Source organism: Nyctibius grandis, chromosome 24, assembly GCF_013368605.1.
Source record: "Nyctibius grandis isolate bNycGra1 chromosome 24, bNycGra1.pri, whole genome shotgun sequence".
In the NCBI taxonomy this organism is placed as follows: Eukaryota; Metazoa; Chordata; class Aves; order Nyctibiiformes; family Nyctibiidae; genus Nyctibius; species Nyctibius grandis.
In genome coordinates this window covers 749,968-775,963 of record NC_090681.1, presented here as the reverse complement: position 1 = coordinate 775,963, position 25,996 = coordinate 749,968, and the positions used below count along the sequence as shown (strand labels likewise).

Sequence of the window (25,996 nt, the reverse complement as noted above, 5' to 3'; positions counted from 1 at the left end):
ACCTTTAATAACCAGTGCTTCAAGACCAGTCACCCAAATAAATTAATGGAATAGCTTAGAGGAGCCACTACAAGGCGTCTTGCCAAGACGTATATGCTTTTTTATCAGTGCAATTGGCAAGAAAGTAACTTTCAGGCTTAAGATTTTCAATTCCAGCCTGTTTGAAAAAAATAAATTGATTTTCACCAACTGAAGATACTTACTCTTGAGGATTTAACATTTCTGTACAAGTGAATATATGTGTACACACATAGACACGCTCTCACACGTGCACTCCAAACTGCACATTAAACCCAGCATTTGTTCAGAGAGAGACAGCATCCTTTGCAAGATACGAAGGGTTTCTGGCATGATTTATAACGAACGCTAGATGCTGTTCCTAAATTAATTGATCTGTGTTTATTCCTGTAACTCGATCTGCATTGCCAGGGAATAAATAGCTTCTCAAAAGTTCTTTTCATTAAGTCGAAGTCTGCCGGTGCGGTTGGTGAAGCTCTGCGTTCTGCTCCCCGTTTGCCGTAGCTGGTTCAGCTGCACAGCCAAAAACCCTTGTGCGAGCAAGGCCACGCGCTGTGGGTCTGTCCCAGAGATGTTTTGGCTTGGTTCAACAGGGACATTCTGCAGTAACTTGGGTGAGCTCTGCATGAACCCTTGGTCAGCCTGACCACGGGCAGAAAACTGGTTAGTGCTTTGGGACCTGTACTGGGGAAGGGTGTGCAAGGCCTCTGCCTTCCTCCTCCTCCCGTTCCCCATCGCCCCCTGAGCTCAGCTCCGGCATCGTGCTCTCCTCCTGCGGCCCTAGATCCCGCTTTGTCAGACCTTCCCGGTGCCGGGAGGGCCACAGGCCCAGGCAACGTTCAGCAAAGGCCAATGATGGCCAGAGCCAGCAGTCGCAGAGGGCCGCAGGGCCCAGGCCGCGGCTTGGGGGGTCGGTGTATGTGGCTGCAGCTGCTTTAACCTGGAGGGGCGCGGGAGTGGGTTCCTCATGTGAGCGGGATGACTTTGGGGACACCCATACCAGGAGCAAGGCAGCAATTTGGGCTCCGTCCCAGTGGGTAACCCACAGAGTGGGGATCCCGGTGCGGATGCGGCCATCAGCCTGTTGTCCCAGCCATGACAGCCCGTTCAGCAAAGCGCAGGAGTGCTCGGCCATGGATCTCCAGGAGCTTTTCAGGAGCAGCAGCCACACAGCAGCTGCCTCTCTCCTGGTAAAAGACCTTGGTGAGGGGTGGGAGAAGTTCTGGCTCTCCTGTGTTTCTCTGTACACGAAGGACAAGCGAACACAGCATCCCGCGGGAGCACTCTCACCGCTCCAGTAATCGAAATGCTTCTCAGAAGGGACAGCCCTGAGAATTCATCTCCAAACAACAACAATAATAAAAAAGAAAAAGGAAGGCACACTGCCTCAATAAACCCTGCCAGATGCCTGTTAGAAGCCTGAAGAATGATTCTGATGGATAATGATATGAAACAATAAATATACCGTGTCCTTGATGATTTTTAAAAAAGACAGTTTCCTTTTATTCCCGTATAAAACTCTTATTGGGAAAGAGTAGTTACCACATGGCAGTGTCTGTCTTTTCCTGGTAGCTATTCTAGGTCTGTATTGCTTTGGAAGGTAACGCAACGCATCTGACCGTGCCAAAGGCAAACCTGCAGGCACCAGCTCCACTGCGGAAAGCAAACTAACCAGCAGCAGCCTGCTATTCTGTGCAATATTTAATTTCCCAGAATTAATTAAAGATCAAACCAAACCAAACACTTCCTGTTTCTTTACCAATCTGTGGTGCTGCCTGTCAAAGTAGGCACAGAGATTTGGAAAGTTTAGTGGCTCCTTAACCAAGTCATAGCCAGGCAAAGCTGCAGAAGAATGCTGCTCTTCCTTGTTGTTGAAATTCAGCACATTGGCTTCCTTTAATGAGTCTTGGCAATTAAGCTGCTGGCAGCCTAGTCTGGCTGCCTTTGCACTGTGCCTATTCAAATGATTGCAGTATTCCAGGCACAACCCGCTTTTAAAGCATGAACTGTGCTTGTGACACTTCGACCCATACATTTCCTTCTGAATTAGGGTGACCGGAGGGGGAAGGAGCCTTCGCCGGGCTCTGGCCGGTGCTGCCGGGGCCCGCACCTCCTGCACGGGCAGCTCCAAACCTTGCCGGGAGCGGCGGCTTTTTGAGTTCATCATTGAATTTAAATTCTTCTCCAAGCCAGGGTGATCATTCCTTAGATTGATCACCCCTCACTTCTATTCCTTTATTCTCTCTCACTCTTTTTTTGAAAGTGTGTTTTCACAGGCCAGCTGTGCTTTTAGAGGCCTGTTTAAGTCTCTCGGTTTCTTTCCATTTTTGAGGCAATAATGCAATATGAATGCTCTTAGCACCCTCCTCTGCAGCGTTGGCTAACTTCTGAAATTAATTATGCTTTAAAGAGGAGGAATTAACATAATTTGATTCTGATGCATTGGTGGGGTTCCCTTGTACTGGGTTTCAGAGGTTAATAAAACTTGACTACATTAATGTAAATACCTGAAGGACAAGAAAGAAATTCCAGCTGTAAAAAAATACAGGTCGGGGAGGGCACTTTGCAACATCTGTGCAGCTTTAGGTTTCATTTGTTCCCAGTCCCTGCAGGCTGGCTGGGTCAGCCTCGAGGGCTCTGGGAGCTGCTCTTGCAGAGACAAGGAAGGAGCTGCCATGGGCGAGGGGTGGAAACAGGGAAGATACTTGAGGGAATGTAAGATTTTCTGTAGGGCTTTAATACAAGATACACCTGTCCTGTTGTGCGTAATGTGTGCTTCGTTTTAGGGTGTCTCCGAAGCTGTAATACCAATATAATTTTGTAATTGTGACTTCAATTAGCAATGAGGAGAGGGGGATTGGGCCATGGTGTGAATCTGGGTAAGCTAAACTGTCCAAGTCTTGACAAGGATGTGAGACTGAAACAACCTGCTGATAAGGAGAAGCAGTGGTGGCTTAGGAGGCTTTTTGTCTTTGGGTCTTTGTTCTCACTCCCGTTGCATCTCTGCCTGGAAGGTAGAAAGCCTTTGCCTGGTCTCACCTTGAAGAAGGTCATAGTAGCTCCATCCTTCACTGCTCCGTACTCTATTTTTGTCTGCTTTGCCAAGTCATCTGCCGAGTCGATGGGGGATTCCATCCTCTCCACCGTCAGGAAGGCGGCAAGGTTGGCCGTGTAGGACGAGATGATAATTAGGGTGAAGAACCACCATATGCCACCAATGATCCGTGTAGACAGTGCTTTGGGCATCAGCTCAGAGCCTGGGATGGGAGATGGGGAAGGAGGAGGAGGGAAGGGGAAACAAAGAGAGAGAACGACTCGTTTTGTATATACACACGTACATTATACACACACAAACACACATATCTGTATGAAGGATTAGGTTTCACTGTCAGAGCTGTAACAGCTATGCAATGAAAGCCAGCTGGTTTTGAGACAAATTATCCAGACATCTTCATGCAAGGAAATCAGTGGGGTTTTGGTAGCATTTGCAGAAAACCCCTCCCCTTTATTGCTGACCTTGGGTACAGTGCACAATTTACAGGAAACATTCAAACTGAAGTAATTAACTAGGCTGCTTTTATGAGACTTAAATAGCAAGCCATTTATGAACTTTTATGAGTGTTTTGTTCTGCCATTTTAGAAGTGCTTTGCCTTTGTATGGATTACTGTTCAAAGGACTCACTCTAGGGAGGGTGTTCAAATACACAAGGTTTTAAAAAAAAAATATCAAACAGCGAGAGAAAGGAACTATCAGGGTCCAGTACTTTGAATACCAGTTAGGAGTAGGGAAGCAGATGTTACAGCATAAAAGGTGTAACAGGTCTGGAATGACTTCTGTTGAGCAGACATGAAGGACTAAATGGGTTGTGCTATTTTTGTAATTGCCCAAGATGCCTTTTAAAGCCAGGAAAGAGCTTTGGGTTTGAAACAACTGCGTTCAGAGGATGTATCCAGCCTGGAATTTACAACGAAGATTGGGCTTTGCAAAGCAATTTTAAGCAGTGTGGCATCAAAGCTAGCACGGAGTGTAGCTTCTCTCCTGTCTGAGAGCAGCGAGGAGGCAGCAGGACGCAGAGGAGCCTTTGGATAGCGAGGGCTGCTTCGGCTCTTCTCAAGATCCTGCTTCTTTCCCATTCCATCTCCTGCCCTTTGATGCACTGGACAGTGTGACATCAGTCTAGCTTTGAAATATTTTTCTTCTTAGATGCAGAATAGAGTTAAAAAGAATACAGCTCTTTTCATTTATCAGCATCTGATAAGAGGGCGATTCATCCTGCTAAACCCCCCTGCTGGGAGCTGTCCCTGTCCGTGGGGCAGGCGAGGTCTGGGCACAGTCTCTGTGCCACGCTGCAGCAGGAGGGGCACGGGCAGCCGCGCTGTGTGTGCCGCCAAGCCGTGCTGCGGTTCTTTTGCTCTCTGGGTATGACTACTGATACACGGTAAATTAAAGTGTGACAGATGTTTGACATTTCCCACTTATTTCTATTCCTGGATTTTCTGCAATTAGATCACAGCTGAATTTTGTTCCTTATTCAGAGCTGCTGTGAGCTCCCCCTCTGCTGTCTTCCTAACGGATTTACTCTATTCATTCCAGCCATACACATGAATGTAATCCCACCCGCAGCCCGTTCCTAAGGCCCCTGTCACTGTGATATCTTACACCAGTCATGCTGAAGACGTTCAGTCTCGTGCATAGCGGCTGCCAGGCAGAGCTGCCTGGAGGAGCCCCTCGCCATCCTCTTTGCCACGGCAGCCTTTGCCCTGGGAGCTTTGGGCCCTCTCACAATGTGCAGAATGACCAGATGAGGATGAAAGTGGAGACAGGCCAGGGGGCAACATGCTCCACCTTCTGTAGGAGTTGGTTTAAAACAGAGCGAGTCAGGACAGAGGTCCTGAAATTGAACAATTTGCTTGAATTAAGAGAAATAGGAATTTACAGAATCTGTGGGATGGTGCTGAGCTTGGTGAATTAAACAGCTGAGGGAGACGAAGGCAGCGTTCCTCCTCGGGGGGTGGGTGGGTGGGACGCTCCTCTGTGCACGCCAGCAGCAGGACACGAGCGAACACGCCACTGCTCCATCACTGAGCTGTGTGCTTCCAGACGGCAGGCTGGGGAGCTGCTCCTTCTGACACCTGCCAGCGCGTGCATGCTTCGTTAATAGTAATTAATGTTATGCTGCGGCACGTGTATGCCGGCAGCCAGCTGCAGCTCGTGGGGCAAGAGGTGAGCCTGTCCCCGGAGCTGCGGGGTGAGCTGTTGGGACGGGGGCTTTGACCCGCGGAAGGCGGAACGTACAAATAGAGGCAGGTGCCAAGAAAACCTCACACAAAAAACCAGACAGACTGAAAAGCTCCGGCCTCCCGTGACACTGAAGAAATCGGATGGCTGGCTTGGCATGGAAACCCTGAGCCTTTTCCTGGGGTGCCCAGCCAGGGCTTGGCCCTGGTGAGGTTGTTGTCTCCTGAGCCCTTTGCTGGCCATGGCCCCAGCCAGAGGCTCCCCGGAGCGGCTCCCTCGACCCCGCGGGACCGTACGGCACGTCCCCATCGGGAGCGGCTGGCGCCGGGCACTGCCCAGCACCGCGGGTCCCAGGCGGTGCCAGGGAGGAGCTGCCTCCCCTCTCCCACACCTCACCACCTTTCAGCAGGGAGCCGGTGCTGACGAGCACTTCTGTGCCTGTTCCCGTGGTTTATCTTGTTCCTGTCGCAAGCAAAATAAATCTTAAACTTAAAAAGCCCCGACAAAAGGCCCGTGCTGGAGAACCGGCGGGAGGGTGTGCGGGCGCGGGAGGGCCGCCGTACCTTGCTGCATCAGCGCTCCCATCCCAAACCAGAAGCTGTTCAACAGGGTGAAGTTATTCTCCACGATGTCTGATCCGGGGTTGCAGGGATGAGCGTCGTACCACTCGTATGGGCTGAACCTACGGCGGCACATGGAAAGGGAGAGCTCGTTAGTCGGGATGTGGCATGACAAGGCCCTGAAGGAACAAGATAAAAAGAGCCTTAATACATCTCGTGCTGCTGTGCAGGACCTGCTGGCCCCTTTGGTCATGTAGCTTGGTGAAGACAAAGACCAATTCAGCCAAGGTTTTCAGAAGTGACCCGCACGGCTGTAAGCCCCGTGTCCCGCACTGCCGACAGCCAGGAACCCGGGGAAGCCAGGTCCTTCTGAGATACCTGACAAGCAGGAATCCTGCACGGTCAGGGCACCAGCACGACATGGAAATCGGTGTGGGTTTGCTGTGGACTGCTGCGGTGCTCGGCCCCGTTGCAGGTGGTGGGAGAACACTTATTCCCTGTGGGGGCATATTTCTATGGACAGCCCCGTAGTTCTTGGGCAGGACTGAGGGAATTTTATGTGATCATCTCTCTGCAAATCCTGCCTAGGGTTGGTAGGCAAGCACCACCGTGAATGTAGCTCTTTTAGCCAGGATCTGGGGAGGATGCTCAACAGGAGAGATGCTAATATTTTTAGAGCTGTTTATTTATGTTTTCTAAGAGTCCCAAATTTTGCAGAGATTAAATTAAAAACATAATTGGTATAATTGCTTTTGAACCAGGCATTAATTATAATTTTGCTTCCTTCTGAAATCTCTGCAGCTTCACAACAGCCCTTTCTCAAAGCCCAGCCCACAGTTTGCAGGAGGAGATACTTCTCTCTGTCATTCTCTTGCCAGACAAGCTGCTACCCAGGGAGATGTCTTGTGGCTTCATTTCATGGGCACCCTCAGTCAGACAGTGGATGTATTTGGAGCAAAGAGCCACAGCTCGCTCCCCCGTGAGCCTCCCCTCTGTAGCAGGGACGTTGCCCACGCTGGGCTCGCAGAGCTCAGAGCCAGAGGCCCCGCTCTGGCCGCACCCCGACCATCCTGCTCGTCTGTCCGGGCAGCGGCCGGGCCGTCCACCCTGCCCACCTCCCTCTGCTCTTCAAAAGAAGAGAAAATCAGAAAGGAAAACAAGAATCAGGCTGAATTCAGAGCTGGCTTTACATGCTGCCTATTCCTTTAAGCTTGCTGTACCTTTATGCCGGAGGTGTATGATGGATGGTGCCTGAGCCCTTTCTGTTGAATAAAGTCAGACTTCAAGAATTAGATTAAAACTTTTTTGGGCTGCCAATGAAGGAATATGAAACAGAAAGGGAATTGGTAAGATCAAATGAGCCTGACAAGATGACACGCTGAAGAACTTCAAGGTCTCTGAGTGAAAACCTACTGGTGCTGCTCAAATTACAGAGAAATATTCAGAAAACTGCACAGCAGCGACAGTCTCAGTGCTTGAAAAGCGAGTGGGACCATTAGCGGGAACAGAGGGGTAATGAAGGGAGAAGCGACGGAGCTTGTTGACCCGGTACAGCTGGAGCCACAGTAAATGGGGGCTGCTCAGGATTCACCGTGGGCTGGCTTCCCTCTTGCTCAGGTGCAGAACTGGGTCTGAGAAATATTTCATCAAAAACTGTGATTATTTTCTTGTCTCATCTTGGCCTTTTTGGCAGGGAAAGGGGAGCGTTTCAGGGAAGGCTTAAAGATCTAACACAAAATACTTCTGAGTCTAAATTGCACCCCTAGAGAATTTTCTTATGGATGACCCAGTCCTTGTTGCAATTAAGATGAATATTAAACCCACCCGCCCCGGGGTGCACCCAAAGGTGATTAGCTGTAATTTGAAGGCTGTGGGAGTCTGAGGGCGAGGGACAGTTGAAATCAGCTGCACAGCCCACTTGCAACCTCACACCAGAGTCACCAGACAAATTACCCCCACGAAGCCTTATAAATTGTGGGTGTTTATGGCTCTTTGGGGGCTGGGGTGGTTGGGAGCAGAGGCTCCATCAATAACTAAGAAAGACTGATTAAAAGGGGAGACGGATCAAATACATCCTTTGCCTGCCTCTAAATAGTCCCTAAGTTGGTTTTAAGTGGCATTGACCTATGATTATAGCATCAGCAGAGGACTCTGGTGCCTAGTTCAGGAGACTCATGTCTCTGAATTAAGGCTTTGCTATTTTGACTCTGTTTTTTTCCTGAGAATTGAATTTTAGAGGCCTTGCTGGGGTCAAAAGCAGATATTGTTTCCATTACTTCTGAATGCAGTAAATATTTTCTCCATGAAATCACTTGCTCTTCATCTCTATGTATTAAAAGATCATTCCTGCAGAACCTTAATTATACCAAATACTTGGTGTTCTTTAAAAGAGCAGGAAGACAGAAGAAATGTCAGGAGCAAAACATGTGACAAAGAAACTGTAATTGCAGTATTTTATGGGTTCAATTTCAGCCAAAAAATAGCCTGATAGGGAAAAACTGTTGTATTACATTACAACTTCTGTGATGTAGAGAGATTATGAGGCTTGTTTCAGGTCATTTCAGAACAAAAACAGAGATGAAAACAGCCCCGCTGCTCGCTGAACACAGCGTCTGGGTTTGCCTGTCTGCAACAAGTGGCTTCTGAGGGGTTTTCACATCGGGGCCTGTCCCAGCATCTCCTTCAACCTCTCCTCGGTATTTACTGCAATGAATGTCACGCGCAGGTACAATCTGCACATTTAACGTGCTTTGGAAGCGGGATCTGGACAATTTGGGCTGGATTTGGCCATTATATGAGTTGGGAAAAATAAACTCATAAATGTGAAATGGTATTTGAATTGTCATAGCGAGCCGCACAAGCAGTCTAATACTTTATGGCCTCAGAGCCCAGGCCGTTATGGCAGCAGAGCCCATCCTGCTGTGTTCTGCATGGCTGACGCAGACATAAAGGCAAGGAGTTCTATCAGTCAGCGCAGTATTTTTCCTTTTCGTAATTACCTCAGGTTCATTTTCCCGATGAGTATCTTTTCCTGCTGAGAGCATCAGGTTCTCCTCTCTCTGACACAAAGCAAAACCGCTGAGGACCTCATCCTGCCCCGCTGGACGCCCCGAGAGCCTCCCCGAGGGCTTCGGCTGGGCAGGATGATGCCAGCAGCCGTGTTCTGCCGAGCTGCCCTGCGTTTGGTGTGGCCCCGACCGGGGTCTGCGGGGCAGCGCTGGCAGGAGGGTGGGGTGGGGTGATAACGTAGGGCTGCCCTGCAAAGACTGGGGAGGGGAGCGCTGGCAGTTCAGATCTCGAGCATGGAAGACCTTCTGTGTCCTCTAAGAGCGAAGCGCCACCTCTCCGGCTCCGCACCTCTGCAGAGGAAGGAGCAGATGATGTGGCTGCTCCGCCATCGCAGATGGTGTGCAGCACTAATGCTGGCTGCTGAGCTGAGTTTACTTTGACAACTGCTGTTATGCGTAATTAGGATATTACACAGTAAACTCGGGAAATCATCTCTAAATGCCTCGTGGACCTGAGGGATGTTGAAAATTGCAGATTTGTTGTAACATGAGGGTTAATGGATTCCGGTTGCTGCAGTTTCGCGTTTAATCTTTGCTTTGACTCTCTGATTGATGTCGGTGGGTGGGAGAGAAGCTGGTTTCTGAAGGGTGCTCTGAGGGAAGCGCAGCAGCGTGGCCCTGGGGAAGGGGGGTCTGCACGGAGCCCCAGTCCCAGGTGCTGGGTCAGCAGGGAGGTTTCTGAAGGCACCATTGGCATAACTTGGGCTGGAAGAAATGAGAAACAAGTGTCCCACTGGAGACTGTGCTCAGGAAACTTCCCCAGACATGGTGTCTACGCAAGCTAGTTACACACCCAGCGAGGGCTGCGCGTGGCCAGGGAGGGCGGCTGCCTGGCAGAGGGAGGCAAGGGCTTTGTTTTGGTTTGAAAAGATGGAATCACGTATTGAGAGCAGCCCTGGACTGTGCGTCTCATCAAAGACTCTGTGAAAGTAATAACAAATGCAAATATATGCAAATTCTTCTGCTTTTAAATATAGAGGTTTTAAACATGCTAATTAGATGCATATTAATTTTGTAAACAGACACATTGCGTGATCCGTAGCAACGGGTTCTCCATTCTCTTGATATAGGGAAGGGTTTGTGGGAGCTTTGCTGGTGGAGGGTTCAGAGACAGGAGCTGAAAATGGTGGGGGACAGGGGAGCTTTGTGCCCAGGGCACAGCGGAGAGGGTGGGTGAGAACTGACCTAACAGGAGCATGAATGGTGAACAATACAGAGCAGGAAAATTGCCCTTCATTATACCAGGGAGGTGCTAATGAAAGGGAAAGGCAACGTCATTTCTAAAATCATAAAAGAAAGTGCTTTTTAAAAGTCTTTTGTACTGGAAGCCTGCTAAATCTGTGGAGCTGCCTACCCCGATACGGCAAAAGAGGCTTACAGGTTTGTGCTAATAAAGCAAACACACACAAGCACATTTAGCACGGTAAAGCAGCACAAAGGGTATCACGCAGGCTGTAGCTAGCGAAGAAGAAAAGAAATTTCCCCTGTGGATAGCTCATCTTTGATTTTCCCCACGGGGTTTGCATCGCCTCTACAACCCCTCTGAGACACAGGTCCGACAGAGCAGGGCAGCTGGGAGCAGCCCCGCGCCAAGAGACCAGCCTTTGGGTAGCGGACCAGAAGTCGTTTCATTAATGACTTGGGTTTAATGCTGCGGCTCCCGCTGGGTGGTTGGATCCCTGCGCTGCACCAGGCAGCAGAACGATCTGAGCGTGGGGAGGGCGTTCTGGTGTGGCGTGATGGCAGGCGGGTGGGTGGCACCGGCGTCCCCTTACCTGGCTATGACAAAGAGCACGCAGCTGACGCCCAGGTAGGCGAGGAGGATGTACATCCAGATGTCAGGAGAGAGGGGGTTGAGGAAGGAGAACACGCTGGGGTTGGTCCCGTTGGGCTTCCGGTACAAGATGCTGACGCCCAGGGTCATAAAGGGCTTGGAGAAGTCTATGGCCTTCTCCCGAACGTGGGTGATGGTGAGAGGAGCGACAGCCAGGTCAGCTTTCTGTGGACGACACAGGGAGAGAGAAAGAAGGCGTTAGGCACCGAGCTGCTCCAGGAATTCCAGCTGAGCATATTCTTCATCCCGGCTTCTCGTATGAATTGTGTTTCTTTCTATTATTTCTGCTATTTACTAATGCCTGTGCTAGAGTCAGTGAGCAACCACGTACAGCCTCTTCCTGTTGGGTAAGAGCTGCCTTCATTTCTTCTCACTAAACATTCACTCACGTTCTTAAAAAACCCTTCAGTAAATACATCCAAGGTGACCCCAACGTCAGCTGCCTTGCTGGGGGTTTGCGAGGCACTCTTTGGGTGTCACTGGCTTCAGAGGAAACACAGGCACATAAATTACCTCCCTGAAGTGGAGCCGTCCCTCCCCCCGCGCCAGGTGCCTGGCGTACCCGTGCAGGATTTAGTTAACATCTGGTTCTGAAAATTAAAATTCTAAATTAACCATGAGTGATAATTACCTGGAGATATAGTGGATTTGTCATTACTTGCAAACTTTAAATCAATATTAGCTGTCTTGCTAGAACATGCTTTGCTGCGACAGAAATTCTGGGTTCACTGTAGAAACTGGTGCAGATCTCTGGCCTGGGCTGTGGAGGAAGGTCGGACTAATGATCTCATTTGACCTTGCAAAGCTGTGACAAAAGTCAGTGGAATATTTTTAAATCTGGGAAGGAATCTGGACCTTTTTCTGTAAGAAGAGTTTCTACCTGAGCTTTTATCCATGACATACATATGTATGTGTGTGTCTGAAAGGGTCTGCTCTCCAAAGAACGCAGTGTTAGAGGTCCTGAAGGGAAGAGTTTCAGGAATTCTCTAACGAGGGTAAAAATATGTATTTTTTTCTAACATGGTTCTTTAGCCGAGCCCTGGTTGGTTCCCTTGCCTTGCCACTTTGCAAATGGAAATATATTTTTAAACCAGCTTGGTACAGAAAGTGTCCGTTTCAATCACTGGCATTTGTCACAACTTAGCAAAAACGGAAGCAGTGTTTTCCCGGGGAGCCCTTTGTGCTGGCCGAGGCCGGGGTGACACGGATGGCGCCTGAAGGACGGGGGGTTTGGAGGTGGGCAGGCAGTGCTGGTGCCCAGCTCGGGAGGGCGAGGTTCTGCACCCTCGGGACCGTCCCGGCGGAGGGGCCGGTGGGGTCGGGGCTCGGCCGCTCTCCCCACGTTACAGCACGCTGGAGAATTTTGGCTTATCGGTCTCCAAAGTCACAGTGCAGAAGAAATGCGGCATTTTCGCTCCTCCATCACTTCTGCGTGGGTGTCCTGACTCAACGGGGAGAACCAAAGGAGATATTGAAGGATTTGGCTGTGGATTTTTGTGAAGGAGGAAACGAATGAGCAGTTCTGCGGTCAGCGCTCGCTAGCAACCGCCTGTCTGAAAGATCCTGAGCCAAATTTGTCAAAATGATAGAGCAAGCTAAATAACAGCTAGGAGTTTATGCTTTACCGCAGAAAATGGAGAGAGAGATCTGCATGGATGCCCAAGGATCAAAATGCTTTTAGTGCAGAAATAAAATTTTACTGTGTCATTTCAGCAGCTCCTGTGATTTGATCACAGCCCCGTGTCCTTGGCAGTAAATGTCACAGGCAGGCAGAAGGGAGCACGTATTAGCGAGCCCAGTCTGGTGTGGTGTCCTGAGCTATTGGAGGCAGTACGGGGCTGCACTTGGATATCCTTTTTATCAATGCAGATTCTTCTGAAGGTGGCCTCTAATTAAGGGTTTGCTGACTGAGAGGATCTAAATCAAAACCCACCAAGGGTGAAGCTTTCATTTGTCGTGCTCTGACATTACAAACCGGGAAGTCAATTATCAGGCCCTGACTGCTTCCTTCCCTCAGCCCCAACTTTTATGCTGTTGCACAGTAAGATGGGTTTTATTAAAAATGAGGAATTACAGCAAGTGCCGGTGGCTTAAAGGCCCTTGTCCAGCAAAACCACTTAGGCGCATGCTTCTGTTTTACTGGAGCTTGCACGCCTTCCAAGTCTTATCTCTGTTCTTAAGTGTTCTGCTGAATTGAGGCCAAAAAGATGAATTTTGCCAAGGCAGCTACAGAGCAAATGGAGACACTTCTCTAACACACCTTGAAGGGTTTCCATCTCTGCATTCACCCAGTGTTGCAGCATTTTCACTTGGGTGGAACTGATGCGAGTTCACTGGGCGTTCAGTGGGTGGAGGATCGTATTCTCTGCAGACGTTTGACTTTTGTCAGAAAATGCTAAGTCTTATCTTCAAGTTCTCAGTTGTCACAGGAATGTGGCCTGCGGGTCAGAACAGCTCTTGCACGGCCACGGTCACTGTGGGAATCCTGCAGCACCCGACCTCCACCGGAGGAAGGCTGCGTGTGATGGCCAGACCCAGCAGAGCCCGCAAACAGCACAGGCACCAAGATAAATATTTATTCAAGAACTAAGCTGCCTCTGTGCTTATTTTGTCAATCTGAGTTAGGTATTTACATAAACTAATTACGTGTGTGTTGCCTGAGAGACAGGTAAATAGTGCATCTTTTACTTATTTAATTGTTATTCAGGTGTCTGTCTGGCAGCGTTGACACTTTCATCCCTCAGCCTCTTTCACCACCGCTGCTGCGCTGCTTTTCTGCTCTTCTGCTCCCCCCGCCCCGCCTCAGGCCCCAGCTCCGCTCCCTGCTTTGCTTGCTGGGCTGCTGTGCCCTGCTCCAGCGCCCCGGCCCCGCGCTCTGCTGCGCCTGGCCTCGCTCCTGCACCTTCCCTGCGGCGTCCGGGGGCACAGACACCCCGGGACAAGGCCAGGCACAGCGGGGCAGCCCGTCTCTCTTGGTGCCCGTGGCTGGGGGATCTGTCCGTCGAGCGCCCGCTGCCCGCAGCCCTCCCCTCGCGCTGCCCGGGGAGAGGAGAACGCTCCGCGGGAGAAGTGATGCTCAAGGAGAGCGCGGTCCTGCCCGGCAGCATCCCGGGCGCGGGAGGTCAGCGTTAATTGTCTGACTCCTGCTCTTAATGGCTGCTCTTACAATTTCAGTCCTAATTTAGACATAATTTTTGTCAATGAGTTTATTTAATATCAGTGGTGACTGAGAACAGCTGTTGGCAAGGCAAACCTAGCTGTAAGCTGAACAGGAGAAACGAGGAGCCCGAAGCCCTGTTGGGCCTCTTGTAATCTTTTCTTTAGGGAAGCCTCAGAGAGGGAACTGCCGTTAGCTGTACCTAAGGGATGTCACAGGCTGTAGGATCCCAGCGAGAACGGCCGTATTTTGAGAGACAAGCCCTATCCTACGAGGTACTGGCAGGTGAGGAAGCCAAGGGAGGGGAAAGCAGGTCCGGAGAGACGAGCAGAAGCAAGCAGAGAACTCGGGGCTCCCAGCGTGCGCTTCGGTGTGCTCCCATCACCTGGATCCCTGGGTACGATAAATACGAATCCACCCAATTAACGATGCTGGGCACAACAGGAGAAAGTGCAGCAGCTGTTCTGGCTCGTTTCCACCTCCTCCCTGACGCTGAGCTCTGTGGTGCATAAACAAGAGGTGGAGGACACTTCATCCAAAGGAATTGTTTTTTTCCTGTTCCTGGCCCGTGGCTTCCAAATGAATCCCCAGCTCACAGCACTTGAAATAAACATCCACCAGTGCAGAAACATTAATGGGAATGTGGCAATGTGGTGCAGGGTGTATTTCTGCCAGAATTTACTGTCAATAAATGCCCATTTATTGTGAAAGTGTTAAATCAACTGCCATAAATCATCCCTAAGGATAGATACTATATCTTCTCTATAGTTACCACTGGCAGGGATTTCCATTAGAAACCCTATTATTTTTCATACCTTTTTTATTCCCACATGAAGTTTCAGATTGAATGGAAATTTGATATGCACTGTCTCAGCAGAAGACAAGTTTTATTTGTGAACAAGTTTGTGCAAAATGTCCAGAACAACTCATTTTGCTGGTTTTATGTGATTCTGCCCACAAACAATAGGGAAGATTTGCAGTCGTTATTTTGCTAGACAACTAGAATTTATAAATCAGAATGGATGGGCCACAAGGCACAGTGTAGTTTTGCTTGTATCAATAATAATTTCTATGAATAAACATCAATAACAGTGCACTGCTGATGAAAGGAGGAGATCTGACAGTTGCCAGGTTCCCCATATGTTATGGATGCAGAGCACAGGAGCTGCTCTGTGTCACCTGGGTGCCCCACGCCTGCCCGGTGCCAGCGGGGTGAGCAGCTCAGCTTTCCTGGCCCGTCTGATTGAGGCTCCTCTGCGGGAGCGGCCAGGGAGAGCAACAACAAGGACCCAGCTGTGGTGAGGAGACTCTAGTTCTCCAGGGAATGGGCTAAACTCCCCCAGAACAGGGATTTTTTTGTGATGAAGGACGAGCAGCAGATGAAGGGCAGCAGGGCAGGGCTTTTCGCATCTGACCGCACGAGGCTGTCTTCTCCAGATCTGCTGCTGGGGACCTGAAGGCAGGGCCGTGCTGTGAGCTGCTCTGACTGCTGTGGCTGCTCCTGTTTATGCTTAAGGCCAGGCCAGAAACAAAGCGATTTTACAAAGGATCACAGCCCGCGGCACTGCTGCCTACGGCCAGGCGTGTCTGGATCAGAGCGGACGGGGAAGGAGGACGGTGCGTAACTCCAGAACAAGCCGTGAGAGCTCCCTGTGTACACAGCCCGTCCTCGGTCCGTGCTCTGTGACTTGCACCCGCGCGTGGTGGGCACCGTCACCCCCAAACACTGTGATCCCACGCCTGCCTGGGCTGCCCTGCCCACCCCTGCACCCACCTCCTCTCTGGCCGTGCTCCCAGCCTGGCAGAAGGCCGTCCCGCGTGCTGCGCTGCCCCTGGCTCTGCCCATCTCCCCTTCCCCGAGTTTCAGCCCCGGATCAGGCTGTTCCTGGTACGCAGCATCTGCCGCTCCCGGGGCTCTCGGCCCTTCGGAGTGACAACAATCACCCTTTCAGCCTCTTGCCTCGGGAGCACCCTCTCCTGCACACAGGGTATGTAACCCAGCCCGCGTCAGCTCGGCCCATGGAGCTGAGGCCCCGCAGCGGTCCTGGGCGGCTCAGCCTCTGGTGCACAGGAGTTAAGTGGGGCTTCAGCGACACCCAGTCTCTGCATAGGGTTAATCCTGGCCGGGGTGTTCAGACCTCACAAAATCCCGCTTGCCTTACGCTCCTACCTGAATGATCCCAATTCTTTTGTGAGAATGAGGCACTGAATATGGAGGGAAGCCAGCCTAGATATCAGCTCACAGCGTGGGCAGCCCTGTTTTCATCACTACAACTTTGTTTGAATGCTGTCTCCAACACTTTTCCTACTGGGTGTGAAATAAGTTTGAACTTTCCCATTGCAAAGTGCCAATCAGTTGTTCCCTTCCCCACACGGTCTGAGGATGCTTTGCGGCTGAGGAAGGGCCCCATCTGGTTGCAGTTTCACTTTTTAATGCTTTACATAAACACTGCTATAAAAAGAAATGACATGCGGATAAAGAAAATAATGGCCTCATGTGGGGTTTGGGCAATGGTTATAAATCACCCCAAGGCATCACCCAACCACATCTGTTAGAAAGCAGAGTTCAAACCTGATGCTACAGTCAAACTTGCAAGAAGAGGGGGTTTGGTCCTCTTCTGTTGCTGTATGTTAATTTGGTTTTTAAATAATTAGCGAAGAAATACTTTAATGCAGGTTGACCATGAATTTAGTGTTACTTAAAGCCTGTTCCCCATACCTTCTTCTCGGTCAGTCTCTTCTAGCTGACCAGAGCTTTGGGAGTGGCCGAAAGCCTCCCGAGAGCCCCGTAACATCTTGCAGGGCATTGGAAGTGCCGGGGTCTGGACTCAGGGACGGGCTGGGTTCTGTTTCCTGTACCTTATTTCCTGCTGTGGAGCGATCGCTTCCTCAGAGCCCTGCACTGCAGGTGCTCTGCGGGGAGAGCCACAGACTGCGCTCCCGGCAGCGGGTGCGGGGTGGCAGGAGCCACAGGAGCCCCGTCCTGGCGCACGCTGCCGAGGTTGGCAGCTGGTGCCCTTGTCCCTTCGTGTCTGTGTCACACACGTCACTCAGAGCCGCAGAGCACCGGTCTCTTCCGCTGGGACACTGTCACTTGCCTACCTTAGCGAGGCTGTTGTGCAAGAGCCTGTGAAATCTGTGTTTTGAGCTGTATGGAGTGTTCTGAAAGCAAAGATCCAACGGCAGGTTTGCCCAGCCTGTGGCATGCTCCCCCCTGAGACGCAGCGTCCCGCGCCCCCGAGGGCTGTCCTTGCGTGCCCTCGCGCGCTCCCTGCCTCTCCAGGGCGAGCCATCCAAGGACTGCAGCGCTCTTCACAGACTGGTTAAGCATCACTTTGTCCCTGTAAGGGACATAATCATTATCATCTGCGTTTTACAGATGGAGGAGGTATTGCACAGAAGCAACTTGTCCAATGTCATGTAGGGCAGACAAGCCAAATCTGGCAGCACAGCCCAGGTCCCGGCGCCCCAGCTCCGCGCTCCCAGCGCCCTACAGCGCCGTTATCTGCTCTCAGCAAAGCTCCTGCGCTGAAGTGACTCACCCAGCAAATACATTCTTCTCCTGTGAACTGTAAGAGCATCACAGCTGCTATGGACGTGGGATTATTTTTGTCTCCTTTCTGCTTAGGCAATGTTCTCAAAATGCAGCCAGGAGCATGAGAGGGGGTCCAAGGGCTGCCCACTTGAGCAGGATATTGAGGAGGAGAGAGCTGTGTGAGAGCTCTAGCACAGCTTATACTGCTGCCTGTGCTGCAGGGATCAGAGAGTAATTTTGTCCTGGTCTTTTCTTCCAGAGACCTTTTCTGGGAACAAGAGATTCATAAAAATGCCAGCTTGCCTCACCTCCCTAACTGGGCTTCTGGGATCACAGGGTGTGCTGGAGGCGAAATGTCTAATTAGGAAGCTGAGCAATGTCTGGCTGCGAGTTGAGGTTTCAGACTAGGTGACTTTTTGGTGGCTGCAAGAGTAAAGCTGCCACGACAGTTTCACTGGTGTTTAATGGGCTTTTAGAAGTGGCTGCAGAAGGCAAAGCACAGCTGCTTTGCTGCAGAGGGAGCTCTGTGTCCCAGGAGATTTTAGAAAATAAGCTGCGTTTATTAAAAAAAATATATATTAAAGTGCCCCCTGCACACCTGCTCTTGCGGTCTGGATACGTCATCGGGATTGGGCTGAGCTGTGTCTGGGACGTGTCTGGGTCCCTGAGCCGCCTCGCTGCTGTGCCCTGGCCTGTGTTTGTCTGGGCAGAGCAGCCACGTCACAGGGGATGCGAGCAGGGACGCGCTGCTCCTGCCCGGGCAGCTCAGGGCAGCCAGCGTGCAGCCGGGCCCCGGGGCAGCCTCCTCCCTGCTCCCTGCGTGCCCAGCCTGTGCCCCGCCGCAGGGCAGCGGCCAGCCACGGAGCCCGCTTCTGTACGGTGGGAGTGCCCATTTTCAGAAACCCCAAATGAATATTTGGAAGAGTCAAAGGGAGACTCTTCTGACAAACCGTGCCAGCCAGGCAGAGCCCAGGCGGGGTCCGGAGCCAGCGAGCAGTGGGCACCTGTCCCACCGCGGGAGGAAGCCTCGGGCACAGCCGCCCTCGGCAGCCGCGGATGCGCCTCACTCACGTGGTCGATGAGCTCCTTGATCATGCCGTTCCACTGCCCCTTCTCATCCTGCGCCCCGTATTTCCCGTCCTCCACCAGCCGGATCTCGTAGGTGAAGCCCAGGATGATGGCCAGCTCCTTCAGGAGGTCGATGCAGTAACCCTCGAAGCGGTCGTTCCCGAACAGGGCCGTGTCGGACTTGCGGAACATGACAAAGGGCTCCTCCTGCACACGGGAAGGCAAAAAGTCCCCATTAAGGGTCAGCTGGAGTCCCGGGTCCCAGCTCCCACCGGAGGCAGGGCCACCCCTGTGGGTCAGCCTGAGCCCGAGGCACAGGCTCCTCGAGCAGGAGGGTTGGCACTGTGACACGTTGGGAATAAATTAACTTTGCACAGCACATCAGCTAATTAGCAACCTTGTTTACCCCACAAAATTTAATTTTGTCTCTTCTGAGCAGCCAACTGTTTTCCATTTGGTAGGATTTCAGGGAGAAAAATAACCATTTCATGCTCTGAAAATGAAAAGTGTTGAGAAACAATAAAAGGGGGGAGGACAACTTCCCCCCCAAGCCCCGCACAGCAGGAGCGCAGCCGACCCGCAGCGCAGTGCCCGTCGTTCGCTGGGGGGTTCGACAGGGCGAGGGGCCGTGCGTGGCTGGTGCCCAGCCCGAAGCGCTCCCCAGGGCAGTTTGCTTTGCTCTTGGCCGGTACCAGCTGGGGGGATACGGGGCCCTGCTGCTGCCCGGAGAGCTTCTGCCGCCTGCTCCGGTGCCGCCTGCCGTGGGGAGCTGGCGGGTGCCTAATCACAGCCGTGCCAAGCCCCAGCACAAGTGAAAAATAACTAATGAAGTGCTTTACAGTGCTTTGCCCCGTGGATCCCTGCCCCTTCTGTGGCGGCTGGCAGGTGGAGTTAGCAAACAGGCAGTGAACTGCACAGCCCTGGGGTGGGTATCAGGCTTGGGCAGTCACCGAGGACGAGGGACACTGGGGAGCCCGAGGGAGGAAACGTGGAGAGGACAGATGGGAATGGTGAAAGACGGTGGGCAGCAGGGACGAGCTAGAAGGCAAGGGGAGGATGGGACAGCAACAGCCGCCGATACATGGCTTGAGTTGAAGGTATCTGCAAGGCTACCGTCCTTGCCCGCGGCGTGGCCGGGAGGGGAGGGCTCCCGTTTTGCTCTGTCGAGCCAGCCGTGTTGCTGGAGTCCCCGCGGTATGGCACGGGGACAGGGGGGCTTGAAGTCAGAGGAGGGACGGTCTGGAGCCGTGGTTAGAGCAGTACCGAGGTGCCCGGTCTGCTCGGCCTCAAAGCAGGGTGGGGAGGGGACGGGCGAGCACGCACAGCTCGGCGTGCAGAATGATAAAGCAAAACTGGTGACATCGCGCCCACGGGGTTCAGCCTGGCACGCACGGCTCGGTTCAGTCCTGCTCGCCCTGGCACCCTCCTTGGCTCTCTTCTCTGGAATTAGTGCTTTGTTTGTGAATCTGCTGAATCTATGGATCTTGGTATAAATACACCGGCTCCAGCGCAGCCATAAAGCACTATTAATTTTGGGAAGCGCTGTAGGGATTACATACATATTTAACAGCCGAAGCACTGAACATTAGGACGCCGCTCGCCTCAGTAATGTATCTCCGGGTCTCAAACATTTCCTAGGGGGTAATTCTGAACTCTGTGAACCACTTATTCACGGACTATTTCACAATTTATTACTGAAAATGGCCAGACATCCAATTCACAAGCTCTCTCGGTTTGCTAATCGATTTCTCAGTGAAGGTGCCCTCAATTTCATAACTTCACAGCTCCCATATTGCTTGGGGAGAGCGGCGCTGGCTGCTGGGGTAATATTTCTCTTCCAACAAGTCACTGTAATATGAGCAAAAGGGGACAAAGAAACCTTTCATGCTTTTCCTTTTAAAGGTTTCTCCTGTGGCTTTTCTACAATCATTTACACCACTGCAAAAGCACAAAGGGGTGTTGCAAGTGCAAATAAAATTTAGGGTTGTATTTTATTTTGTAGAACCCAGTATATGAAAATGCAGTTATTGCAGAACTCGGGTCTGAGCAAATTTCCTCCTCCTGCAGGCAAGGGAATTGCGGGACAGCTCTGGTTTTGAGGTAGATACCCTGTGGCACGTGTGCAGGCCCAAGGAGCGGAGCAATTAATAGGAACTGATACCACCCTTGTGCGTTATGTAATTTGTACATGCTCACGGAGCACGAGATGAAAATGCTGCCTGAAGAAAGCACGTCAAAGGCAGATGGCTGACAGGTCTCCTCCTGGCTCCATCATTTTGCATTATGCCGTGGCCTTTGAGGTACGGTGATTATTGCACCCTGGACCCAGACATTTCCACAGCTCTGGCCATGCATCTTACCCTGACAAGATGCATCTTTTCTGGTTTCCCTCGGTCCTGTCCGTACAGCTGTCGCCGATATTCCAGCCCTGACCTTGTCTGCTGTCCCCCCGCTTCGCCCCGTGGAATGGAGGAGTGATACAAGACCTTTCGTTCCAGCCCTTGCTCTGCCCTGGACCAAGCGTTTCCTTCCTCTGTTCTCCTCTGGGCACTTTACTTGCCCCACTCCCTCTGTAATACCAACCCCCCCTCTGTCAGGTCCTGTCCCTTTGGGAAGGCGAGGACATCACCAGGGATCCCACTGCTCCGGACGGGGAATGCACCCCCAGCTGGCTCTTTACCGTCTGTACCTTCATGTCCCTGAAACTGCGGAACACAAAAGGGCCAGAAAATGTCCGTAGGCAGAACCGCAATTCAGGCCGCCGTGGGCAGGCTGTCCAAGGGCTGACGGTTTTTATTGCGTCCTGGTGACACGCCATGAGCCTGCGCTGTGTAACACAGCCATATAGAAACCAATGCCACTGGTCATAATTCATTAGATGGTAAATAAAAATTCATTCTGATCTGATGCCTGCCGTCAAATCCAATAGCGAACGTGAGGACAAAATGCAGCGCGACAGTTGGCAGCGGAGGAGACCTGTTAAGCGACGTGGTTTGCTGGATAACGGCACTGCTCGTAGCTAGTTCATCAGATATGTGCTTAAGAGGGGGAGGGAAACACGGCTGTCACAGCTGGGCCGGGGTCTCCGGTTGTTGTTAGTGGCAGCGCGCTCGGGAGCGGTGGCATCACGGGATGCCCCAGGTCTCCTCGGCGCAGGCACACGGGCACCGTGGCGCCCTGCGGAGCCCAGCCCGCGGGCGGGGGGCTCTCCGTGCCCCTGCTCCGCTCCCCGGAGGGACTAGCAGGTCTGCACAGGGGTGCTGTGACTTTTCAGAGATATCAGATATCCCTGGGATTTACGGGCGGAGGAAAAAGACAGGCTTGCAGTCTCCTACCAGGACTGTGGTGACAATGAGGGATCTGTTGCTCAGCGAGTCTGTGACGTTAGGCCCTCGTCCTTTGGAGATTTCTGTGATGTTCAAACCGTCCGAAGGGCTCCACGCTCCGACCTGAAACGAAGGAAGCAAACGGACGCGTGAACACCCGCTCACATTCCTCACTTGCTCTCAGCATCCTACTGGCCTGGAAATGGAGCTTGCTTCTTTCATCTGCAGTAAACAGGAGCAAAGCTGAAATTATCATCTTGTGTCACCTGAACAGCGGATTTGCTTTAACCCTTCAGTTGCAGCTGTAACGAGCAGCCCTTTCGCTGCCCTCTGATGCAGGCGCATGAAAGACGACCACGATGGCTGGAATTTGGGGGCAGAACGAACAATTTGCAAAGGTCCCGTTGTACAGCAAACAATGAAACCATGCTGGAGAGTTAACTCTGCGCAAGGATAAAGCAGAGCAAAAGAAACCAAATACAAATATGAGGCCATGTTCTTTCTTTATTTCCCCACCAATTTGCTTTGGTGGGGAAAATTAAAAACGACTTGACCAGCTCTGCAAATCCCTGGTAGGACCATTCCGGTCCTGTGCGCTGTGGCAAACGGGACGGACGTTTCTAACAGGTCCCCTGGAAGGGCCCTGGTCACCCTCCAGGGAAGTCCACTGCAATGGGAGGTCTCGGTCCTGGTAGCAAACCTGGAGGAGGGGATGGCAGCAGGCTTGCTCGGGCACGGGCGCAGGCACGGCAGCGACGGCCCTCGTCACTTTGAGGTGCGCTGTTTTTCTCAAGCTGTCAATTTTAATAAATACCAGACTTTGAAGCAGCCTGTTGACCCAGAAAGAGCAAAACGTGTCTCTCTTTAGGAGAAGTCATCTGGGCAGCTCTAAGCCTGTTAACCTGATCTCCGCGGTGCAGGGGAGGCTTCAGAACAAACTTTGAAGGCAGGACTAGCTAAAGGACTGTGACGGTGAGATAAAATGTCAGGGCAGCTGGAGGAAGGCGGGCTTGCTGCCAGCAAACGGAGCGGGGTGGCCGCATAGCCAGCCTGACGGCGAGAAAAAACAAAACCCGCCTGGAAATGGGAACAGAACGATCCGTCTGCAGGGTCAAACTGTGAGCTGGGACTCGGAGAGAAACCAGAGGCAGGCAGCGCAAACCCGCTGCGGAGCCAGGACTTCGATATTTTATTTATTGCTATTTTTAAGATTCTTCAACCTCTTCAGAAGTCCAAGGAGAGAACTTGTTTTTACTGCATGCCCAAAAAGAGACTTTGTAATGAGCAATGCTGCCTGGAAAAAAAATGTCATAAATTCTAGAAGAGTTTCCATGAACTTTGTGAAAGGCTCTAAATATTTCAGGTAAAACCTAAGCAATCTCCTGCATCTCCCTTCGATCACACAACAGCTGCAATGTCAAAAGATTATTACTGTGCATGGGAAAAGAGAAGCAAGTCTGAGAGGCCCCTGCTAGCAGTGCTGCGGACTCAGTTAAGCCTGCCTTGCTAAGTTTTCTTTAAGAAAATGAAATACGTGGCACTTAAGACTGAATTAATCAGTTTAAAATATTAAAAAAGGAAAGAAAAAGAAAAAAGTGCATTAAGAGTACTGTGCAAGTCAGATAGTCAAACTACATATAATTAGGTTTCGTTAATACTGCTGTAATCCCTGGAACATCTGGGAGGTATAAGGATCAGGAGTGCAATCCTGAAGCTCAACAAACATAAGCTATTATACATAATGCACAATCCATATGGGATTTGTTTGGAGTTGGGAGTTTTGTTATTTCAGATTAACTATTGACAGAAACCAGGCTTCAACAGAGATTTGACAGTGATACTTTAAAACCCTTCTGGAGCTGACAAGAAGCTTTCAAAGAAATAATAGTGGGAACTGTGAAATCTGAATTGTTGGAGGCAGAAGTCGAACGGCTGCACAGAGTGTGCATCAGGTCCGGCGGCTTCCTACGGGCTTTACTGACACAGGAGCAATAAATACAGGTGGTGCCAGCGATTCTCCAGCACACCTGAGGAGTCTTAGTTTGACAGATAGATATTGCGGCTGTTCTTAAACATTTAGATTCACGCAGTAACCAAATATTCGCACATTTTCCTATTATTCTACCAACGCAGCTCTCTGGCAGTCTGCTGGTGCCACTGTACTCCAAAAAGACGTGTTGGTTTTTTTGGTTTAGACTCTATACACAAAATATTTTGTAAAAAAAGAAGTCAAGCTACAAAGATAATCTCCTGGTCAGTTCTTGTGAGAAGGTGGTGTCTTCTGCTCTTCTCCTGCCTCCTTCCTGCACAGGCTCAGCTGATGGCAGCCGAGACTGAAGGTCACTGGGTTTATTTGAAATGTTTTCTTTATTCTGTATTTGACACCAGAAGCTACTCACTAGGAGGGTGCTGTGGTGACCTTGAGATTTTTTACATGAAGCAAAGAACCACTGCTGCGGTGTGAAAGCGTGGCGACAATTTATTTCAAAGTGAAATAACTGTACAAAGGGTCTGGGGAAGTCAGGCTGCCCGGGGTCCGTCCCCTCGCGCCGGGGGGCTGATGGAAGCGCTGCCCCCCGCCCGGGGGCTGCCTGCCTGCGCCGCCTGATGGACTCCCCAGCCTTGACTGGAAAAGTCACCTGTGCCCGTTGGGCCGCTTGCCGCACGGTTAATTGAAAACTCCTGTCTCTGCCCCCGGCCGGCGCTTCCCGCGGTAGCTGAACCTGTCTCCGTGCCCACGGGTTACAGGGCTGGGCACGCGTCCCGGGCTGCCGGTGGGCACCTTGTGCGTGTCGAAAAGCAGACTGTGCTCTAGAAAGGGATTTGCTGCCCAGCAGCCAACTGCCTCCTGTAAATCTGCAAGAGCCCTTTGGCAGAGCAGAGACTCGGAATTACTCACAGGAGGGGTCGGGCTGCGGAGCCCCCGGTGCCCTCGCGAGCCGTTATTTGGAGCCTGGTCAGAGCACGGCCCCGGGCGCTGCGGGCTCTCGTACGGGCTGTCCGCTGCGCAGGGCTTTGTTCGCTTCGGGCCACTCGCTGCTCTCGTAAATGACCCGATCTCACCTTGAAACCCCTGTTCTAGGAGCTTTAAAGCTTTGCATATTGCCTTTTTTTTTTTTGACAAGTAATTGAAGAAAAGGAAATGAAATCCCCATGAACACCTGAGAATCAGATTTGCCCATCAGCATTGTATTTGTGTGCCCAGAGATTTGCACTAATTAGGAGGATCTGAGGCTGCAGCCTTTGTGCTGTGTCTCCTCTCGAACCAGACCCCTCCAGCCAGCCAGGCACTCACACTGCCCTTTTCTTGTTGCCCCTTAGATAACACAGGGAAGAAATAAACACAAATACACACTGCTTCCTCCTCCAGCATCTAGGCTGTAATAAGCTGGTGCCATTTCCAAGCCTTAGGCAATTTTCATGGTGGGAAATCACACTGAGATGATGCTTTCAAGGGCTGTTGCCTCCTCAGGGGAAAATCATCATTTTCTAAGCAAGCCCAGCAAGATGGGGAGTGGGACAGGCTTTATTCCTTCCATGTTTGGCCTGGGCAAGGAGAGGTTAATGGTGGCTCAGGAAGTTTCTTCTGCTTCCACTATCCCAGGGAAGTGCCAGGAGCACTTCTGCAGCCAGTAGCTGTAATCCCACGCATGTCGCTTCGGGGCTGGTGAGTCATGGCTGAGGCATGGAAAAGGATCTGAGAAACCCCTCAAAGTAAATACCCTTTTATATAAAAACCAGAAAACATGGTAACAATACAACCACCAACCCTTTTCTCTGTTGTCTGAGTATCAGAGCTAGGCTAAGCCATATGAGGATAAGACAAACCCTGCCTACCTTTTCGAGACCGTCTTCTTTGAGGCTGATGATATCCAAATCAAAATCTGTCCGTAAGCCACTGGTTTTATTAAAGACAATTCGTCCCGTTAATCCTTCCCATTGGGCCTGTGGAAGGGAGAAAAAGTAGCAGGGCTGTTACCTGGTGTCATAAATAATCTTTTGCCCTCCGGTGTATGTTCTTTTAATTAGTCCTTATACGGGTTCTTTCTCCCCAAAGAGCATGATTAATTAATAATCATCTTGTCACTGTTCAGACTGCAGTGGAGTCTGAAGATTTTCTTAACTGTCTCGCAGTCCTTGCTACAACTTTTGTTCACACCTTTTGTGTTCACCAGCTGCTGCAGGACGTGA

General features: G+C 51.2%; 1 protein-coding gene across 1 annotated transcript in view; it reads right to left on the bottom strand.

Moving 5' to 3' along the window:
- The window catches only part of GRIK3 (glutamate ionotropic receptor kainate type subunit 3), a 92,586-nt gene that overhangs the window by 5,547 nt on the left and 61,043 nt on the right, over positions 1–25,996 (bottom strand). Inside the window, exons 8-13 of the mRNA XM_068418045.1 lie at positions 25,643–25,750; positions 21,815–21,928; positions 18,483–18,686; positions 10,661–10,884; positions 5,821–5,939; positions 3,058–3,275 (exon numbers count right to left, since the gene is read on the bottom strand). Coding sequence (XP_068274146.1) covers positions 3,058–3,275; positions 5,821–5,939; positions 10,661–10,884; positions 18,483–18,686; positions 21,815–21,928; positions 25,643–25,750 — 987 coding nt within the window. The remainder of the gene's footprint in view (positions 1–3,057; positions 3,276–5,820; positions 5,940–10,660; positions 10,885–18,482; positions 18,687–21,814; positions 21,929–25,642; positions 25,751–25,996) is intronic.